The following is an 18939-nucleotide window of genomic DNA, read 5'->3' as shown; positions in this document are numbered from 1 at the left end:
CATAACAGCGTGGTGGATGCTGAATATTTAAATCTGTGTTGACATGGGACACACTTGGAAGTGATTTGACAAACAACACCCATGTCAGCTCTGGCTTGTGTCAAAATCATAAATATACGTGCCTAAGAACGCCATTGGACGCCATTTGATTCAAATGTGACTGAATCAGGATTTGGAAACTTTAGTCCAAGCTTCCTAGGATTGTGTTTATGTAAGTATATAACAATGTTTTAAATGTACTCTGAGAGAGCAGTGGAAAGAAAGGTCAGACAAACTGAGATCTGGTTTTCCTTGATCCCATCATGAGCTCCCCTTCCTCGAGCGTGCAAAATGACAAACATAGTTGTCTCATGCCTCTCACCCAGCCTTTCTTTAGGTACTTAATCACCTTCATGGGGATAGTTCCTGCTTTGGATAACCTGGCCGTCTGCAGCGTGTGATCCCCCATAAACCGTGCTTACCAAACTTTAAGACCTGATCCGGGCCGGGTCGGCAGCTAAAGATGAAGCTCTCGGGGGCCGGCTCAGAGCGATGTGATTACAGACTTACCGAGAGACAAACATCTTAGCAGGATATTCGTGTGACTGCTCGGCCCTGCACAGGTCACAAACACAGATAGGGACTTATGCATGACCTCTGTCCAAAGTACTCACAGTTTGATGCAAGAGAGACACACAAATTTACATGTTTCATGAATGAAACACCCGAAAAACTTTGGTATCAAAGTAGATTCATGTTTTTTAATCACTGCACGTGAGTCTCGAACAAAATAAGTGATATAAGTTAAATAAAGTTCCCTCTTTTGACAGCTTTAAAGTATTTACAGCTCAAAAACATCTTTACTTATCTCATGCTGTTCTCTTTGAAAACCTTTGTTTCTGCTACTGTCTCTTTAAGAGAAGATAAAGGACGTCAGAACCCTCCTCCACTGTTGCCATGCTACAAAATTGTCTTCATTGAGTTAGCTGGGGTTTCTCTTTAAAAAAAAAAAGGTTTAATACAAAAGTATTTGGCACAAATACATGGCACAAAATACCTCTCAGACATGAAGCCATGGTTTGTACATCATTTTAACATATCTTCACAAAGTTGCACCCCGCTTGTTGCAGGTTTTCCATCAGAAGATATTAATTTCTCCTCTTCATCATCTGAGAATTGGAGATATTTCACAAAGACTGTAACAAGTCTTGATATCTGTTTAGATAAATCCTGTTTACCTTTTCTTTTATACTGTGTTTCACCTGTGAGTTATCAGCATTTACATAATCCAATAAATAACATGTTCACTTTAATGGAATTGTTTTTGGGATAAAGTCCTTCAATTAAAAAAATCTGGATCCATTAGAGCAACTTTTGGAAAATAAATGTTTAACTGCTTTTTTAACCTCTTCCCACATGTATTATCTCAATGCTGCCAAACACAATAAAAGTGTCTGACCTCGTGCGATTTCACTGTGCAATAACAAACTACCTGTAAGTGAAAAATGTATTGTTTGTGATTATTCTTATTTTTATTACTTAATTGTTCTATTTTATTGTTTTCAGAATTTAAACATTTAACATTAACATTTTTATTCCATTACTCACGATAACCCTCGTCTCTTTCTAGGAGCTGTTGTGACAGGAAAAATTCCCCCAGTGGAGGATCAATAAAGCATACTTAATATTTTTTATATATCAACACATTTTGTGTAATTTAAACACATTACATCACAATCAAAAATTAACTATCAAAGAAATCACTAAAAACAGAACATATTTGCTTCTGAATTATGGAAGAAAAGATGCTAAAAATCTCATATAAATATCGTAAACTTTTTTTTCAGTAAAACACAATACCCTAAAAATAATCCGAAGCCAAATCAACATAGAGCAAACTTCTCACATGGGAAAAATAGTCTTAATAGCAAGGTCTTTAATACTTGTATATTCCTAAATTCACACAAAAAAATGTATTTTATTTAAAAGGATTAATCAGAAAATTAAAAATGTCTATATATTCATTTTCTGTCTAACAAATCTAATCCTGCCTTTTTGTGTTATTTCATCTGGTTGTTATTTTTTAATTTAGCATTATTTTATGGTGAAAATAAGCAACAGGGTATTAGATTTTGAATTTAAAAGCTGTCTTAAATATTATTAGAGAACACCTTAATCACATATACGGAATAGCCAATACAACCTGTTGTTTTCTGCTGTTTAAAAATCCAGCAACATTTCAGCATGTAGAGAGAAACCCTTTACCTCCATCCTTGTTGGAAGTGACACATTTCAGCCAGTAGGGGGTATACGTACTCCAAGAGGAGATCCTGCTGCATGATGTGATGTGTCACTGCATACCTAACCAATTGTCATGTGTCTCTCTGCCTGTTTGTACAATGTGTGTGCAGTTTTAGCAGCAGGAGTCACTGTCACACTTTGAGCTGGTTCCAGGTCATTTTACCTGAGAGTAAATATCAACACCAGATTTAAAATCACTCCTTCAGCATGAGGAGTTAATCTGAGGAAGTTTCCTCTTCCCTGTTGAGATTGTTGAATAGGTGCGAGCACTTTGAAAGGACCCACTAAGCTGCGATGGATCTGATCGGCGTGGGGGTGGAGGAAGTTTTTGTGTCTTTGTGACATGGTGCTTTCTGACAAAGCGAGACATCAATTAGACTCCGAGGTGAAAGAGGGCCGAGCGGGTTAGAGGAAATAATTAGGGATCCAAAGGGAGCGTCGCAGAGCTCACGACAGGCGTGTTACTGAGAAGCATTTTAGCCACGGCTTATCAACTGCAGTGCTTTAATGCTTTTCCATCATTAGCACGTAGCATTTTAGCCTCACCTCGTTTGAGAGTGAAATGGCCGTTGAGACCGAGAGGGAAGCAGAGGGAAGAGGAATCCAGTAGTTGGCGTCTTACTGACTTGATCCTAGCCAACAACAACTAAACAGCTCCTCCCAAGGCATTAAAGAAATAAAACATCTCGTTTGAAGCCAAGTTTACCCGGCTTTTATGTGCAGAAAGCTGTTTAACTTTTACAAGGATTTAATGCTTTATACTCAGTGGCAGGTTGGCTTTTCGGGCTCTTGTTTTCAGTCTTGGAAGCGGACCGATCTGACACTTGTAAATAGCGAGGCTTAACTTTACAAGCCACATGATGCACGCAGCAACAAATGGAGGTTAGAGCCCAAAAACCATTCAGTAATCCAAGTCGTAGTCGATGCACATGACGGAGAGAACAAGGGTTTGTTTGTCTATTTATGGAGGGTCAGTTATAATAAACCAAGGCATTAGTTATGAGTCCATCAGTCTCAGTTAAAAAACACCAATATGTAGCCTCTATGGTGATCTCAAAGGCTTTTCAGCTGCTTTGAGGACAACACTCTTTCCTCTGACCGTTTGCATTTTTAAGACTCACCATCTTCAGACATTACATTCTGTGACCACATTTCAGGTCAGTGACAGCTGTTCAGTGTCTGTGCTGCATTGAGAACCATTATCTTAAAATCAGCATCATAACCCCGTCTACTTTTGGTGATTAACTCCACCTACTTTTGGGTCTCTGTGTTCTGACCATCACCATGTGTGTCCATCTTTCATCCCTCTGGTGCTGTCGCCGTGAATGATGGCTGGCTTTACAGATGAGTATAGCATCATCAAATGTTGTGAGCGAACATTGCCGTCCAAAAATCTTGACCACGAATATGCGACGATTCCACTTTTCAGGTGTGCCTAAGGAAAAGAGAAATAATCTCTTATTCGGGTCAGTATAGTGCTATTTTGTAACATAATTATAGCACTTGCCATTGACTTTAACTTTATTACTTCTTCACCTCCAAATAGGAGGTTTATTGAGGTATAAAAGTAAAAGCCAGTAACATCCTGAGCTGTAAACAACTGGATCTGTTTACACCGTTTCCCCAAGTTCATAAAAATAGCAGCCAGAGAGAAAACACGAGCTGTTTAACTTCAAATTTAACAGCTGCACACATGAGTTATCAGCAGCTCCAGGCTTTAGAGATAGATAGAAAAAGAAATGTACACCTTTACTGTGTAGCTGTGTAGTTGTTAAGTAATGTATACATATGTATTTGATAAAACATAGAGTAACAGCCTGATCAGGCTTCTGTGTACACGCACAGCCACGCAAATCTACATTATATGCTGCAGCCTTGTTTTTAATGCAGAGGTATACATGAGGCTTTATGGTGAGCCTTTCTGTAAGTATTTGGATACATTATAGTCTGTATGGAGAGCAAAAGCAGGAGGAACTTAGTCCATTGTCTCTCGTGGTTGTTAATCTGAGGATGATTTCTCTCTCTCTATAAACAGATATCTGCATGAAGAGCAGCTAACAATCTGTTCTAGATCAAACATTTACACTGAGACCCAAATCTGCTTGATGCTGTGTCACTAAAGACAATCAGTGTTTAGATTTCCTGACTTCCTAAACGCAGCATCAGAAATGATGGATCCCACCTCCATTCAACAAACAAACATTGTAGACATAGTTTTCTTCTCCTCTTGAGGACAGAACTGACAAAGATTTTTACTTTCAGCTACAACTAACCTGTAATTACAGATTCTGATTCAGAGACATGTTGAATCTGGATCTCAGGGTCTGGATTTAAGTCTGAGAAAAGTTCTGGTCTCTGTCTGTAGTCTGAGTGGTATCCACCAATCAGGTGTCAGCAGAGAGACAGTCTGTATGGAGAGCAACAGCAGGTGTTCTAGAATTCTGAGAACAAATGGAACATTCCGCGAAGAACGTCAGAACTAAAGAAAAAAAACATCAGTGTCTCTAATCCTCTTTCATAGACCTCCATTCTACAAACAAACATTGTCAGAGTAGTTTTCTGCTCTTGAGAGGAAAACCAAGAAATGACAGCCTCTTTATTTTCAGTAAATGCTGCATGGAAAAAAGTTAGTCATGGCTGGAAGTCGCTTAACGCAATGTTAGCAAAGGTGATGATTACCGATGAATTCAGAGATCGCAGATTATCTAACGTGAGTGAAGATTCTTAGACTAAGCAAGCTTTTCAGTAACATTTTGGGCTTTCTTCCTTTATTGGATTTGAAGACTTTAGGGAGAGAGACAAGGAATCTAAGAGCGAGGGGTGACCAAATCATGTCGGGACTATGAGCCAGTCCAACGACCACTGCGACCCGGACTGTAGCCTCTGTACATGGGTTGCCTGGTCTACCAACAGAGCCAAACTGGCGCCCCCATGTTAACATTTTTTATCCTTGGTTTTCTTTCTAGTTTAACTCTTAAATGGAAAGTTGGCATACATTTTCTAGCTCACTGTGGTAAACCATGCTAAACTTAACCTTGATGTAGCTCTAGATACAAACAGACTCAAAATAGTAACATGTACGGTAAACATTAATGTCTTGACAGAAATCAGTTGGTTTTTTTTATAGTTAGGCACACAAGAGTTTAAACAGACAATCATACCTCAAGATACTCTGAAGAGAAATCCCCTTCATTTCTGTTTTAAGACGTTTACTGAAGCTCCCGGTGATTCATGACCCTCTCTGAGGGGGCAGTGCGTGTCTCTCTTTGTTTTGCAATTCTTCATGCTAGTTTAAGTTTCCTAATGCCCTTCTTTGGATTTTGATAGCAGTTTGATTTTTTTTTGTCTTCGTTCATATAAAACTTGAAAGCCACAAGCCTAAAGTCGATACTTTGTACTTTATGTTTGTTTGTCTCCATCAAACCATCCAACTTTTTCCAAAGTTAAATGTTTTTGTCAACTGTAGGACGTAAATATCTTGTGTCTCTTTCCTCCCTGAATGTCTAATCCGGGAATTTATTCTAATGATAATTAGTTTTTACAGATGCTTTTATCCAAAGCCATTTTGAAATATGGACGTCCTGTTTAATACAGCAGATTTAGCTCCGGTTTATTCTGCTGCCAACCAGCTGTATGTTTGATCAAGACGCACAAACACAGTTTAATGTCCCTCCACCAGAGCTTTGAACCCACACTGAGCCTTTTTGGCCCGGTCCTCTCCTGAGCAGTGCCCACTGCCGCTCACCCATCCGAGCATGTTGTTTCCTTCTGGATCGTTTTGTGACCGAGGAGAAGAAAGAAGACTTGAAACACCTCTTCGCGTTCGTTATGCACAGTGTCACTTTGTTCAAGGAGCACGTGGATGACCTGATGGGTGACCTGAAAGAGAGACCCTCCTGTCCCCTCCATGGCAAACCTCTGCATGTGGAGCACATCAGAATGATCCGCTAATTGACTATTTACAGGCTTGAGGAAAGCTCTAATGGACTTGATACTAAATCCCCCTCTGATATTTAAAGTGTCTTTTTGGAGTGGCTTGCCGAAAACCCCCAGCTCTTTTCTTTTTTACAAGAGGACCAAGTTAAGCCCGTCAGAGCGTCGGAATGGGCCAGCCGAGCCCGGGCGGCTGTTAGACGGGATTAAGGGACGACAGTAGGCGAGGGCAGCGCGACGCAGGGGAGAGGGGGACGACCAGATCTCCCTTCAATCACTTCCAGATGGACCGCAGGCCCAGGGTCTCTCACCAGGGATTCAAGCTCGGCCTGGTTAACTTGTGCTCCATAAGGGGCTTAAACTTGGCTTCCTTCTAATGAGATTGACCAAGCTTTTATGTGGAAAGTTAGATAACATAAATTTCTATATGCCTTCTCTGTCCTTTAATGCACTTTTAAGCCTTTGACCAAAAATCTTGGACCATTAAACTGAAGTCTGGACCCTTTGGTGTAAACTGAAGAACTTAGGGTAACCTGTCTTTCAACTTTAGTTCTGCAGCATTTGAAGATTCAGAATTCTTGTTATTTTCTATCTGCACACATAAAAAACACCAAATGCTGTTCTCCAAGCCTGCAGCAGTGTAAGGGAAAAATTATATTTATTTATTTAAATCAACCTTCTATAAAGAAAAGAACCATGAAAAAAAATATCTGAATGAAATACTCTAAACAATTTAAATATCTCTGGAAGGAATGGTTGAAACTCTTAATTTTGTACGGGTAAAGCATCACACACTGCTTCATGTTTTTGTAAGGTTCAAGTTTTAATTCATTTGCTTTTCTTAAAGTTTACAGATTCACAAATCAAGTCATCTCTGTAATGATTATGACACACAGACAACATTTCACAGTGTCCCAGCATCTACTGCAAGGTATCCTCATTTAATACCTTGACCAATCACAAATCAGCAGACTTTAGTATCTGCTTGAAAAACAGTCTGTATGGAGAGCAAAAGCAGGAGGAACACAGTCCTCCTTTGATTTCCTGATGCATATTCCAGATCAGACTCAAGACGTAAAATCAGCCTGAGTGAAGATGGTTGAGTTTGCCATCATCCTTTAGATGTGCTTTTTTAAACTGAGATTCCATACCGTGATTGGTTGATCTTCCCTTCCCTGAAATGATGCTGCCATCACGAGCCGAGCAGAGCTAAGAAACTGTTTTGCACTTGACCTATTCCTGCTTCGTGTCTCTTTCTAAGACTGATGTTTATTTGGGTTAAATAACATAAAAATAGAATTTATAATAATTGATGTCATGCCGGAGGGAGCTCGGAGTAGAGCCGCTGCTCCTCCGCGTCGAAAGGAGCCAGCTGAGGTGGTTCGGGCATCTGATAAGGATGCCTCCCGGACGCCTCCCTTTAGAGGTGTTCCGGGCACGTCCAACTGGGAGAAGGCCCCGGGGTAGACCCAGAACGCGGTGGAGGGATTATATCTCCCGCATGGTCTGGGAACGCCTCGGGATTCCCCAGGAGGAGCTGGAAAGTGTCGCCGGGGAGAGGGATGTCTGGGTCAATTTGCTTGGACTGCTACCCCCGCGACCCGACCCCGGATAAGCGGAAGAAAATGGATGGATGGATGGATGATGTCATGAATCAAGCTGCACTAAGTGTCTTCAACCTCAACCCGGCCTACCATTTTCCTCGTCACCACAGAGACTTCAGTTGACATCTCTAACAAAGAATTTGTGCAGTCCCTCCACCTCACTGCTAACGCACTTTCTGCACTCCTGCATGCAGATTAACTCCTCAGTCTTTGAGCATGGTGCAGATTCTGCTTTGTTGTTCATATTTCAACAAATGAGAGGCTGAATTCTAGACCAGGTGTTTCAGACGTTTGATGATCGTTCCAGGAAATGACTAACTAATAGACTCTCAGATGATATACCATGTTCAGATCGCACTCCTGAAAGTTTCAAGAGCTCTGCCACCAGAATTTTTTATAGTTATTTGTTCAGAAAGTCTCCCTTTCTAACGATGGTAGTATTCATGGGAGGAAGGACATGGCATCAAAATCACGCTTTGAATGTCAATGTGTAATAATACAAGAAAAGATGGCAAACGTGGAAACGGAGACCTATGCTGTGATATTTCTACATTTATATAATACTACGTGTTAACAGACTGATATACAGACATCGTCACTATTCTGGTCTTGAAATGTATTCCCCTTCCTCAACCTTGAATGTTTTTATTAGTCCCAATATTTGTCACTCTATTGAGTTTGCACCAGTTGCATGATATTAATGTCATCATGCCTGCAGAAGAATAATGGGTAAAGCTTGGGTGGGAATTTCAGCTCCTTGTGTTCACACGTGCAGCCAATCCTGAAAATGTTAGTACAGTCTTTAGGAGTTTTGAGCCTGTGTGAATACAGCTTAAGTTCAATCTTCGATACTTGGTTTGTTAGTCAATGACTCGTATCTCGTTACCAACCTTTGATGGTTTTGTGTTTATTACAGATCTGGTTGGCCCCAGCAGCGCTCAGGTTCTGCTCTCACGTTCATATTGAAAGCTGAAGTTTGAACAGGACCAGAGTAAAGACATCTTTTCATTTATAGTAGGATTTTTTTTTATCATTTCTGCCTTAGTCTGATTTCTTGGTGCCACTTTTTATTTATAACATGACATCCAAACTTTAAATATGACAGAAATGTAAAACTATTTCAAATTGTATTGGCTTGAACTTTTTTTGAAATAAATGGCATCTCAAGAAAATGATAACCCAACATGGATTTATAATTTCTTTGCACATAATTAGAGTAGTTAGTTTTATTTTTAGAAAATTGTAAAGTCTTAATAATATTCAATTTCAAAATTGTGATTTGACAGCTGTGTTACTTTCTGATCTCTGCTATCAGGCGAGTAATACCTCAACATTTGGAGATAGGTGGGTGATGATTTGTTGATTGGAGTGGTAGCTCTCGTCATGAGAACTATCATCCTCCCTTCATGTGAAATGCATCAACAGCTGAGAGAGAGATAGAGGGAGAGGTGCTGACATGAACCAGGAGCTAACCATCAGCATAACTCATGATCTAATGAGAGCTCTGTGTGAGAGAAAGCAGTGCCCTGTATGCTGTATTCGCCTCACTGTCTCTGCATTCCTTTCAACAAATCCAAAATCTGCTCGGCCTCCAGTTTTAATGGAAACTCATTGAACATTGACTGTAAGTCATGTGGATGCTCTACTGTGAGGGCGTCTTTTTGATCCTTTGGGATGGCACCATTTAGCAGTTGAATGGTGTTCATCGTATTCCACGAAACTGGGGTCGGGTAATGGCCAAATTCCACCAGATCCATGTCCGCTCCATCTCAGCTCCGTCACAGCACCATATCTGATAGGGTTCTATTCTAGTCAATGTGTTAACTTCCACTGGATCTGTTCCGTTGTGTTCCGGTTACGTCTCTGATCCAGCAGGTCGGAGCCCTCCGGATCAGATACACAAGACTTCTATTTTTGCCGGATGATGGAGCATGACGCATCAACAGGACAGGAAGTCAGGCACCAAAACAAAATGAAAACATCTGGTTAATTTTCAGAATAAAACACTCTGCCATGAACCTGATCATGCAAAACTAATACTACCTTATTATCTTAAAGTCTAATGAGCTATTTAAAAATAATAAACCTAGTGCAGTGTGTGCGGTTAGAGAAATGAGCTACAAAAGTACATACAAACATCACATTGGGCATAAATCATGGCATAAGCCAGCGAATCCTCCAACTGAACATAGCTCATTGAGATACTAGGTTGCAAATACAGTTATGGAAAGTTGATGTATGATTAAACATAGAAAACAGATAGAGGCATGAAAATGTTTATTTATCAGGTGTGCAAAAATGTCAATATATTAAAAAATGTCATACTGAATTTGACAACACCAAACAGAGGAACAAAACACAATGCATGAGAAATCAGCTTCATATCCAACAAACAAACACTCTCCTATACACTGCAAGTTTAAACTCTGCTCTGTGTGACGCTCCTCCTTCAGCTTCCCTACACGCTCAGGCTGTTTTGTATTTGCAGTCTTGAGCAGATTTTTTCCAAGTAAGTCATTTGGGAGTGGGATTTGTGTGCAGCTCTCTTTTTCCGGTGCTCGCAATGGCTTAACAACAGTTCTTTAAGCCCCCATCTGGTTCTGCCTGAGAGTTCTTTGCTGTCTCATTTTGCTTTTAGTATTGTTTGGAATCATGAGTTCGGAGCCAAGCTTTGACGAACCAGCAGCACAGTGGCTCAGTCTTACACACACAACCAGGACTTTCTTTAGATGAGTGCTTGTACCACGCAAATAGCATTGACCAGTTCACCAGCAGCTCTCACAATGGGTTGTTGTTGTTGGGGGAACTTTTCACTTCATTTATCCCTCTTTCTGCACACTGTAAAGACTGATGCTGCTATTCCTGGTGTTTAGCAGTGAGCTTTGTGTGTAATCTTGTGACATGATCAATCTCACTTTGCAATGCACTTTAACCCGACACATCTAAGTAAAACAAATCTCATTTTGGCACATGTAAATAATCAGGATTCAGAGGAGCTTGGCTTTTCAAACGTGTGATAACGTCTTTAAATGAACCCATTAATTCCCAGCAGTATATCAAAATGCAACACCATTGCAAAGGTTCAATGCATAGCCTCCGCAACATCATCCGATGGTTTTTGAACCACTATTTTAAAGCCTATAGTTTGGCACTTTGAACTTTGTTATTCTGCTTTCATTATTTTGGTGCCAGAAGTGAAAAGAGACCGGATGCACACCGCTGTGCATCTATCTTCATTTACAGTTCGCCTGTTAGGGTATTCTCAATCACAAGACGTCGCATCCAACAGGCATACCACACTTTAACTTCTATTTTTATCATTATTGGACCATTATTTACAAAATAAACACTTTTATTGAAGAAGACTTGAAACTATTGACTGAATAAGGAGGAACATTTTATCTGGGGTAATAGATCAGCTGTGACATTGGGTTATTTCCTGGTAGACTAACTTATAGAATTCAGACTGAAGGTGCTTCTGCATTGGCATCATGTTTGAAACCAAGTTGCAACTTCAACCTCTTAAATACGATCAACTGTTAAACCTACGTACACCATCTTGTTCTGGAGATTACACGGTTTGGTCAGTCTTCTCTGGTTCAGGTTATAACACCAAAGTCCAAACACCATTCGATATCTGGCCCTGTCACTATCGATTTAAAGAGTTAGTCAGATAATACTTGTTTTTTAAGTTGAGCTTACAACAAGAGAAATACAACAGGCTGAACTTTCTGTGCTTCATTTACCAGCAACTGAAAATAGTTGGACAAATACAAAAACACATATTTTGGCAAGGAACTAGTGTCAACCGGTTTTAGGCAATGACCATCATACCATGCAGTCCATTTTGAGTTGGTGCCAATGAGTTTGGGATGTTTGATAAGGACAAGGAATGGAGGGAAAAAGGTACCAAGAAGTGGAAAACACCTTTTGTGAAGGGCTTTGATTGAAAACGACAATGACATCAGAAATGTTGAATTACAGCCGCCTTATTCTTTACATGTGCTCTATGTTAAAAGTTATAAGGCCATCAGTGCTCGGTTTTCTCTGAGAAACAATCCTGTGTTCGTACTCCATCTTTCTGCGCCTCATTTTCTTAAAGGACAAGATTAGCAACTGTTGATTTTCCTTAATCTATAGTTACACTGAAAATAAAATCCCTCAACTTGTATTTGACACTATTTGGAGACTTGTTGATGCAGGGTGTTGTCAGACTTTGCATCGTGTTCACACCCCTTGTGCTCTTGAAACTGCAGCTCCCTCGGATAGACCTTTAAGTTCCACTCAAGACGACAGTTTGTGTGTGAGCATTAGAAACAACCCTGTCTGATTACAGGCTTGTGCATATGCCTCACATCTGCCTATGTATGGAGGAGGTCAGCCTCGCCTCTGTACACCACGTGAAGGGTTCCTAATAGAGCTTCAGTGAGAACACATGGATGAAGATGGCTTGGGAGTGCAAATCAACAATGACCATGTCCGTTCATTGCTTGGCATCCGCTACCCGAAGTTAGATTTGGAAACTTGATTATGTCTTATTGGACATCTGACAAAACTGGTTCTCCAGTGGTCCACATTAGCTGTCAGTCCAGTGAGTCCCTGCGCTGCTCAGGCCCACTTGGTACTGATAGGATGGATCACGAATGGATATAGTGCCTTGCGTTGGATAGGCTGAGAAATCTCTGTGAGGCCGAAGTGGCGAACCCGGCTTCTTGTGGTACAGTGGTGGATGGCCTGATCTATCTCTGGATCCAAGAACGGGGGGGGAGCAGGATGAAGAGGAGGATGATGGTGGTATAATGGGGAGACCTCGCTGGGCTGTAGCTGAGTTGAAGACCCCTAAGTCGGCCTGTTGTCGTGACCCCATGGACGACGTTGGATGCGGTACAACTGGCGTGACGGTTGCAGTGTTGGTGAAGTGAGCAGCAAATGGCTGGTACGGGACTCCCTCCACGCCGTAGCGAGGATACGGCTGCATTGTCGCCCACATGTTGCAATTAATGGACGAGGAGTTTGTCAGGTCGTCTGCGTCCCCTACCCCAGATCCAGACTCTGTTTCCATTGCACCGTACATACAAGCTTCTCGAGGATTGATCGCCTCATTGCAGTACGGATGAGACAGCAAGGACGACTCGTAAGATGGAGCTGAACGGAAATAATGCTCCTCTGAGACGGCTGATGATGCATCCAGATACGGCCGCTTGCATCCAAGCTCGAGGTGTCGGGTGTTATCTGCAAAATGGTGCAATTAACAGAACTGTTTTTTGAATTTGGATAAAGTGGAATGAACAGAACAATGGATTACTAAACGTACCTCTGTGCTTGAAGCAGTGGTAAAGGAGGCTGGGATCTCTGCTCTGAGGAAAGTGGTTGGAGATAGGATCCTGGGGGTCCGAGCTGGACATAGGAACTCCGGTCTCATACTGATAAGATGACAGGACTTGAGGGTGCCCAGTGAGAACTCCGGCCCCGAGCTTCCCTGCTAGGTGGCTGTGCGAGGAGATGAGCCTTTGTCGAACCATGTTCTTGGAAATCACTGGATATTCTTTCCTACAAACAAGATGACGAGATGTTATTAGTTTTGCTTGGTCTTTCGCAAAGACAAGACAGATCTTTATTTAGGCGGCAGATGAAGGGAGTTTCTCTCGATGTGCACCTTGTACAAACCTTGCACAATGTGATCATGCTTTCATAATCCTACACCCATCAGTCACAGCCCTTTGCCCAATGACAAGTGAAGTGAATATCATTGATTATCTCTCAATAACGGCACCTGTAAGTGGGTGCACTTTGTACTTGAAGTTGATGTGTTGGATGCAGGAAAAACGGACGGGTGTAATGATGTGAGCGACTTTGAAAAGGACTGAACTGTGATGGTTTGAAGATCTGGTCTGAGTATCTCCAAAACTGCAGCTCCTGTGAGGTGTACCTGTTCTGCAGGAGTCAGCGCCTACCAAAAGTGGTCCAAGAAAGATAACTGGTGATCCTGCAATTGGGTCATTGATGGATAAGGCACACTGATGTCTGGCCCATCCAACAGAGAAGCTGCTCGAGCTCAAACTGATGCAAATAGGACTGTATGGCCAAAGACTAGCTAGAGTGCAACTACTGACCACTGTCCACCACTGACAGCACCAACAATGGGCACCACACAGCAATGGAGGAAGATGATCTGGAGGAATGAGGCAAGTTCATGGTGTTGCCTTGGCTTCCAAATCCCTCAGATCTGCTAAATGTGCTGGACAACACGATCTATGGAGTGTCCACCTCAGAACTTCCAGGACTTAAAGGATCTGCTACTAACATCTTGATGCCAGATACCACGGCACACATTCAGAGGTCTAGTGGGGGCCATGTCTCATCAGTTCGGGGCTGTTTTGGCAGGTGGACAAAATGTTATGGCTGATGGGTGAATAACTTTTTAGAGCAATCATTGTCGACCAATTCTGTTGAGGATGCTGCAGAAGGGTCATGCAAACTATGAAGCAAGCATTGTTTCCTTCTTTTCATGCTCTGCAGATAAAACTGTTTATACCGGCATAACATGCTACCAATTTATCTTGGATAGGCCCATATGGGTCAGTAATACCAAACATACCCCTGTAGTCTTGAAACCCGCAGATCTCCTTCTTCACTCCCTCGAAAACCTTTGGCGAACGGATTGTTTTCTATCTTCAGTTGTGTGATCTAGGAGTAAAGTGAAGAATAGTTAAAGGAATTAAAGGAACTAGTGGTGATTTTCCACTTAAGCTTCTTTGCTGTGATTGGCTGAGTTGATTGCTGTACCTTGTGGTTTTGGTAAGAGGTGACAGAGATGAAGGCCGTCTCATGAAAGACATGAGTACAGTAGGCGGTGTTCTTGGATCCAAACGCGTTGTTTTCATCTGCTTTGACGATGTGAAGTCTGGGCTGGTACTTGTGCATAGAGTTCAGGATAATCTAGGAAAGGAAGGAAACCAACAGATTCTTATTTTTAAACTTGTTATAACAACATGGACAGATTCCTAAAAGCGGTACACACTGCAGGAGCGGCTGTATGGATGTCAGGCACTGTACTCATTTGCTTCAACAACACATGAGACACAGTGGGTGATGGCGCTCATGGGAAATGTAGTCTTTATCCCAGCAAAACACTATCGACTTCATCCATATGGGGCGCCAGAATCAACAGAGCACTAAAACTCCTCACTGTGCCTTCAAACAGGGATGTTAGGCTGTGGAAGGTAAGGGCACTCCATCACTTTGAATAATATCAAATGAATGTTGTTTACAGCAACTTACAATGATTTCCTTTTACTTTTATTGCACATAGTTAATACTCAAGACGTAATAAGAATAGAACAACAACACAAAACACAACGACTCATTCATTAAGTCCAATAAAAAAAGATGATGACTTGGTCCATAATTCAAAAGCAGCTCATGATTTTGATGTTACATCAGCAGCACACCTCCATGAGGTAAGGCTTTATTAAGTGTAAGAAGTCATAAAATGCTGAGCAGATATTTGTAGGATAAAGAAAGAGCACAGCTATGACAGCGCTCATTGTTTCCTCCTTGTTTGAAATTGTCTGCACAGCTGCTGCTCATAAAACTCATAATGAGTAAAAGTTACACTCGCCCATTTCCTTTGGTTAGCTAATGAGCAAACAGTGACAACAGGCAGCATGACTGTCAGAGCTTGCCAACGAACGCTCCTTAATGTAGAAATAATTACTTGTATTAACTGCAGCTGTGTCTTCAGTGCTGTGGTGGGTCTGTTGAGGATCAAAGGAAGGATGACTTTAACTTAAACTCACAAGAATTAAATGTCAAAACTAAGAAACGGGGTCTCAAATCAAGTCTCAGTAAAAGTTTAGATGTATAATGAGCACACTTATCTTACCCTTGACACAATTAACAGAGCATTTATCATCTTTAATATTAATCTAACAACCATAGACTTCTCTGTGACGTTACCCATCTGCGTCCGAAAGCCAAATAATGGTGGTCGCCATATTGGAAAAGCTGACTCAAGCTTACTTTTAGTAGAAACAGCAAGAGGCAGGCCTTTATCCTCCTTGCTAACAGCTACAGTGTACCCAACTATCAGTCAAGCTAGCCACGTCCCTAAAGATGTACAACTTGTACGTTTAATATCTTGAAAAGTGCTAAATAAATCACCTTCTGTACATTGTGCACAAACCGAAAAATGTGCTATTCAGACCAATATTGTTCTTTGAAACTGGCTATAAATATGTTTATGCCCGCTGCCAAAATGGGCTTTTTAACATAGGTGTTAATGCGGTCTTCTGGGGTTTTGGAGCAAGCCTTAAGTGGACACATGAGGAACTGCAGTTTTAGCACTTCTGCATTGGCTTAATTATTGAACAGCAGCCGTTGCAACTTAGTCACTGTGCTTTACTTCACTGTGCATGAGTCTATGAGCAAGAACATTAAGACTCTTCTATCAGTGTTTTTTTTAACCCTTTAAGTGCCACTGCTGTATTATTGAACTAACTACCACTGGAAGAGGAACCAGCAAGACAATTTCTATCTGCTGAAGTTGAAACCACTAAGACACTTCTAATCCTGCCGTAAGATCAAACCATTTTAACGAGTGTTCAGTTAGTGTGCTCATGCATTTGTTTCATGCTGTTCCTGTTAAATTCCCTCAGTAACATGAAGCCTTTCCAGAGTAAAACTAGAATCAATCCTTCATCTTTCATCTCTATCACACACGGTCTCGACTCAAAATGTGTTTTGTTGGAGTATAGCAGGAAGCATGTGTTGAGCATGCCCACGGTTTAGGTTGTTTGGGTGGCTGCAGGTCGGCTCACTAGCATCAGTCCGCTCACTGCAGCCGAGTGCTGTGCCCAGTGAAGCGTTAGCAACAGTAGGGCAGGGTCATCACTAGTCCAGCTCTGTCAGGGCCGATTAGCATCAAACCCTGCACCTCGGCTCCCCTCCTTATTTGCCAGACACTCTCCTGAGGAGCCTTCTCCTCCAGGGGGCTCCCAAAGAGAGGCAAAGGTTGAGCAGGGCACAGGGAGCGGGGCTCAGGTTGAGCACCGAATGGCCCCGTGCTCACATGTTTCTGTTGCTGAGGCAGGCTGGAGACAGAGATAAGCTATTGGCTGGTCCACTAGAGGCTCTCTCTTGACCTTTGTGTGCTCTGCTGTCTGACTGCAGTCTGAGGGTGATGCTGGAGACTGTTGGGTGATTGTCTGAAGGCAGCGATCAGGGAGGCTTTCCTTAGATCATGAGGAGCTAAAGAACACGTTTGCTTTCATCTCCCTGATAAGAAAACATCCAGAGTATTACTCACTTCAACGGGTATGACCTTAAAGAATGAGGGTTATTTTATTAACACAGAGCTTACAACTCTGAATTTAGCTCTGTTCCTTATCTATAAATGATACCTGCATACAAACACAGAATTTGTTGTTAGGGTGCAAAAATTTTATATCTGCAAGGATTTCTGCATTCGCATTTTTGCTCAGTTTTGCATCTTTATCCGAGTATCATTGAGCAGTCACATGTTAGTGGGCTTTGTATGCAGGGAATGCTCATTTGCAGAGCTGCAGAGGCTAAACCAGGTAAATAAATGCAATCCTTAATCCCACCAGCTATCATCAGACAACACTTGTGCTTTTCAATAATCTTGATTTAAAGATATTTGCATAGGAGTGCAGGTAACAGTCTCACCTAATGTGCCGTGCATGCAAAAGACCATCTTGGCTACGATCTCTAACAATGGTTAGCCAGTTATTTATGGCTACACTGGAAGTCTCAACATATTGGCGGTCAGCCCTAGCGGCTAAAATGTTTTCAGAAAATATCTGATGGGTTCTGGGATTGCGTCCAAATTGGATTAAAGTTGAGGAAAGGCTGTAGTTGTTGCATACTAGCTACAGCTTTAGAGAAAAAAATCTGGTTATGCTAAATAAAAGAAAAACTGTAAGTTGAAGGTGTGTTCAGGGTGAAAATTTCTATCTTTTGCATGGAAGTCAAATCTGCTTGACACGCAGCAGTCCAGACAGCCTCAAGAAGTGTGTCCAGCTTTGAAGCCAATTGGACGTAGAGCCAAAACTGCATGCTAACACATTCCAAATCTGTCACATGATGCACATTGGCCCCCAAAATGTTCATCTTATAGCTTAGATTTTAGAATGAGACCTTTGCAAATAAGGGGGTAGCTTCCTACTGATTCATTATTCCTCTGTCCCTGTAATGTGGTACGTATCTAAAAGGTTTGGGTCATTCAGAAGTTAGAGTTAGGGTTAGGGGCTAGAAAATGTGGATGTTTTCAAAGGCTCATTACCGACAGAGACCCTGAAAAAAATTCTAATGTTAGTGCAGTAGTGGAGAGGTGGAGCCAAACATAGACTGTATAAAAAATGGGCAGAGTCTCAGTGACGTCACCCATTGGTTTAGCTGGAAATATGAAGCCGAACGATGGTGGGCGCCATATTGGAAATCTTGTCTCAACTGAACTTTCAGTTGACCTAACAAGAGGCAAGAAGGCAGTGTTGAGGCGGGACTTTAGCCTCCTGCCTAACAGCTACATTTTGTGTGTCAGTCAAGTAAGCCATGCCCAAAAAGTATGCTTGATTATGCAAACTTTGTATCTTCAAAATTAACTGAAGTATTTGAAAATTCACCCAAAAATAAAACATTGAGTTATTCCAACCCAAAGCGTTTTTTTTGCACCAGGCTGTAAGTGTGTTTATTTCTCCTGTAAAGATGGCCGTTTTAACATGAGTGTTTATGGGGTCTCTTGGGCTTTTGGGGTCTGCCTCAAGTGGATACTTTAGGAACTGCAGTTTTTGCACTTCTGCATTGGTTTCATTCTTTAACATCAGAGGTCATAATGTGATATTTCTCCTTAGCGGCTTTCCTGTGCATATATAATTGCCAAATAAATAACATACAACTTAAAATAATCCTTAGTGGTTAAAATGAATGTGACAAGTGATCAGAAGTAGTTTCCAATATGGAGGTCCCTCTTTGGTATTCTTGGCTTAATCACCATAGTACAAGATGTTTGATGTTTACATTTTAAGAGAAGAGGAATAAGAGGATCAATCACATTTTACTGAACTCTACCCTGCACTCGACCATACGAGGCTGTTCTGTAGAA

The 18939-nt window shown here is 41.5% G+C and overlaps 2 protein-coding genes across 4 annotated transcripts in view; one reads left to right on the top strand and one right to left on the bottom strand.

The window, feature by feature from the left end:
• brip1 (BRCA1 interacting protein C-terminal helicase 1) overlaps positions 1-8917 on the top strand; it is an 87664-nt gene extending 78747 nt beyond the window's left edge. For all 3 annotated transcript variants that reach the window (XM_034700761.1, XM_034700759.1, XM_034700760.1), the window contains exon 26: positions 8734-8917. In XM_034700761.1, the coding sequence (XP_034556652.1) occupies positions 8734-8790 (57 nt within the window). In that variant the 3' untranslated portion in view covers positions 8791-8917. The remainder of the gene's footprint in view (positions 1-8733) is intronic.
• A 1171-nt stretch (positions 8918-10088) lies between these two features.
• Positions 10089-18939, bottom strand: part of tbx4 (T-box transcription factor 4) — a 29557-nt gene continuing 20706 nt past the window's right edge. The window contains exons 6-9 of the mRNA XM_034701842.1: positions 14604-14756; positions 14416-14504; positions 13132-13367; positions 10089-13049 (exon numbers count right to left, since the gene is read on the bottom strand). Of these exons, the coding sequence (XP_034557733.1) occupies positions 12394-13049; positions 13132-13367; positions 14416-14504; positions 14604-14756 (1134 nt within the window). The 3' untranslated portion in view covers positions 10089-12393. The remainder of the gene's footprint in view (positions 13050-13131; positions 13368-14415; positions 14505-14603; positions 14757-18939) is intronic.

The sequence above is a fragment of the Notolabrus celidotus genome, chromosome 14 (assembly GCF_009762535.1).
Source record: "Notolabrus celidotus isolate fNotCel1 chromosome 14, fNotCel1.pri, whole genome shotgun sequence".
NCBI classification, from domain to species: Eukaryota; Metazoa; Chordata; class Actinopteri; order Labriformes; family Labridae; genus Notolabrus; species Notolabrus celidotus.
This window is presented reverse-complemented; position numbering and strand designations above follow the sequence as displayed.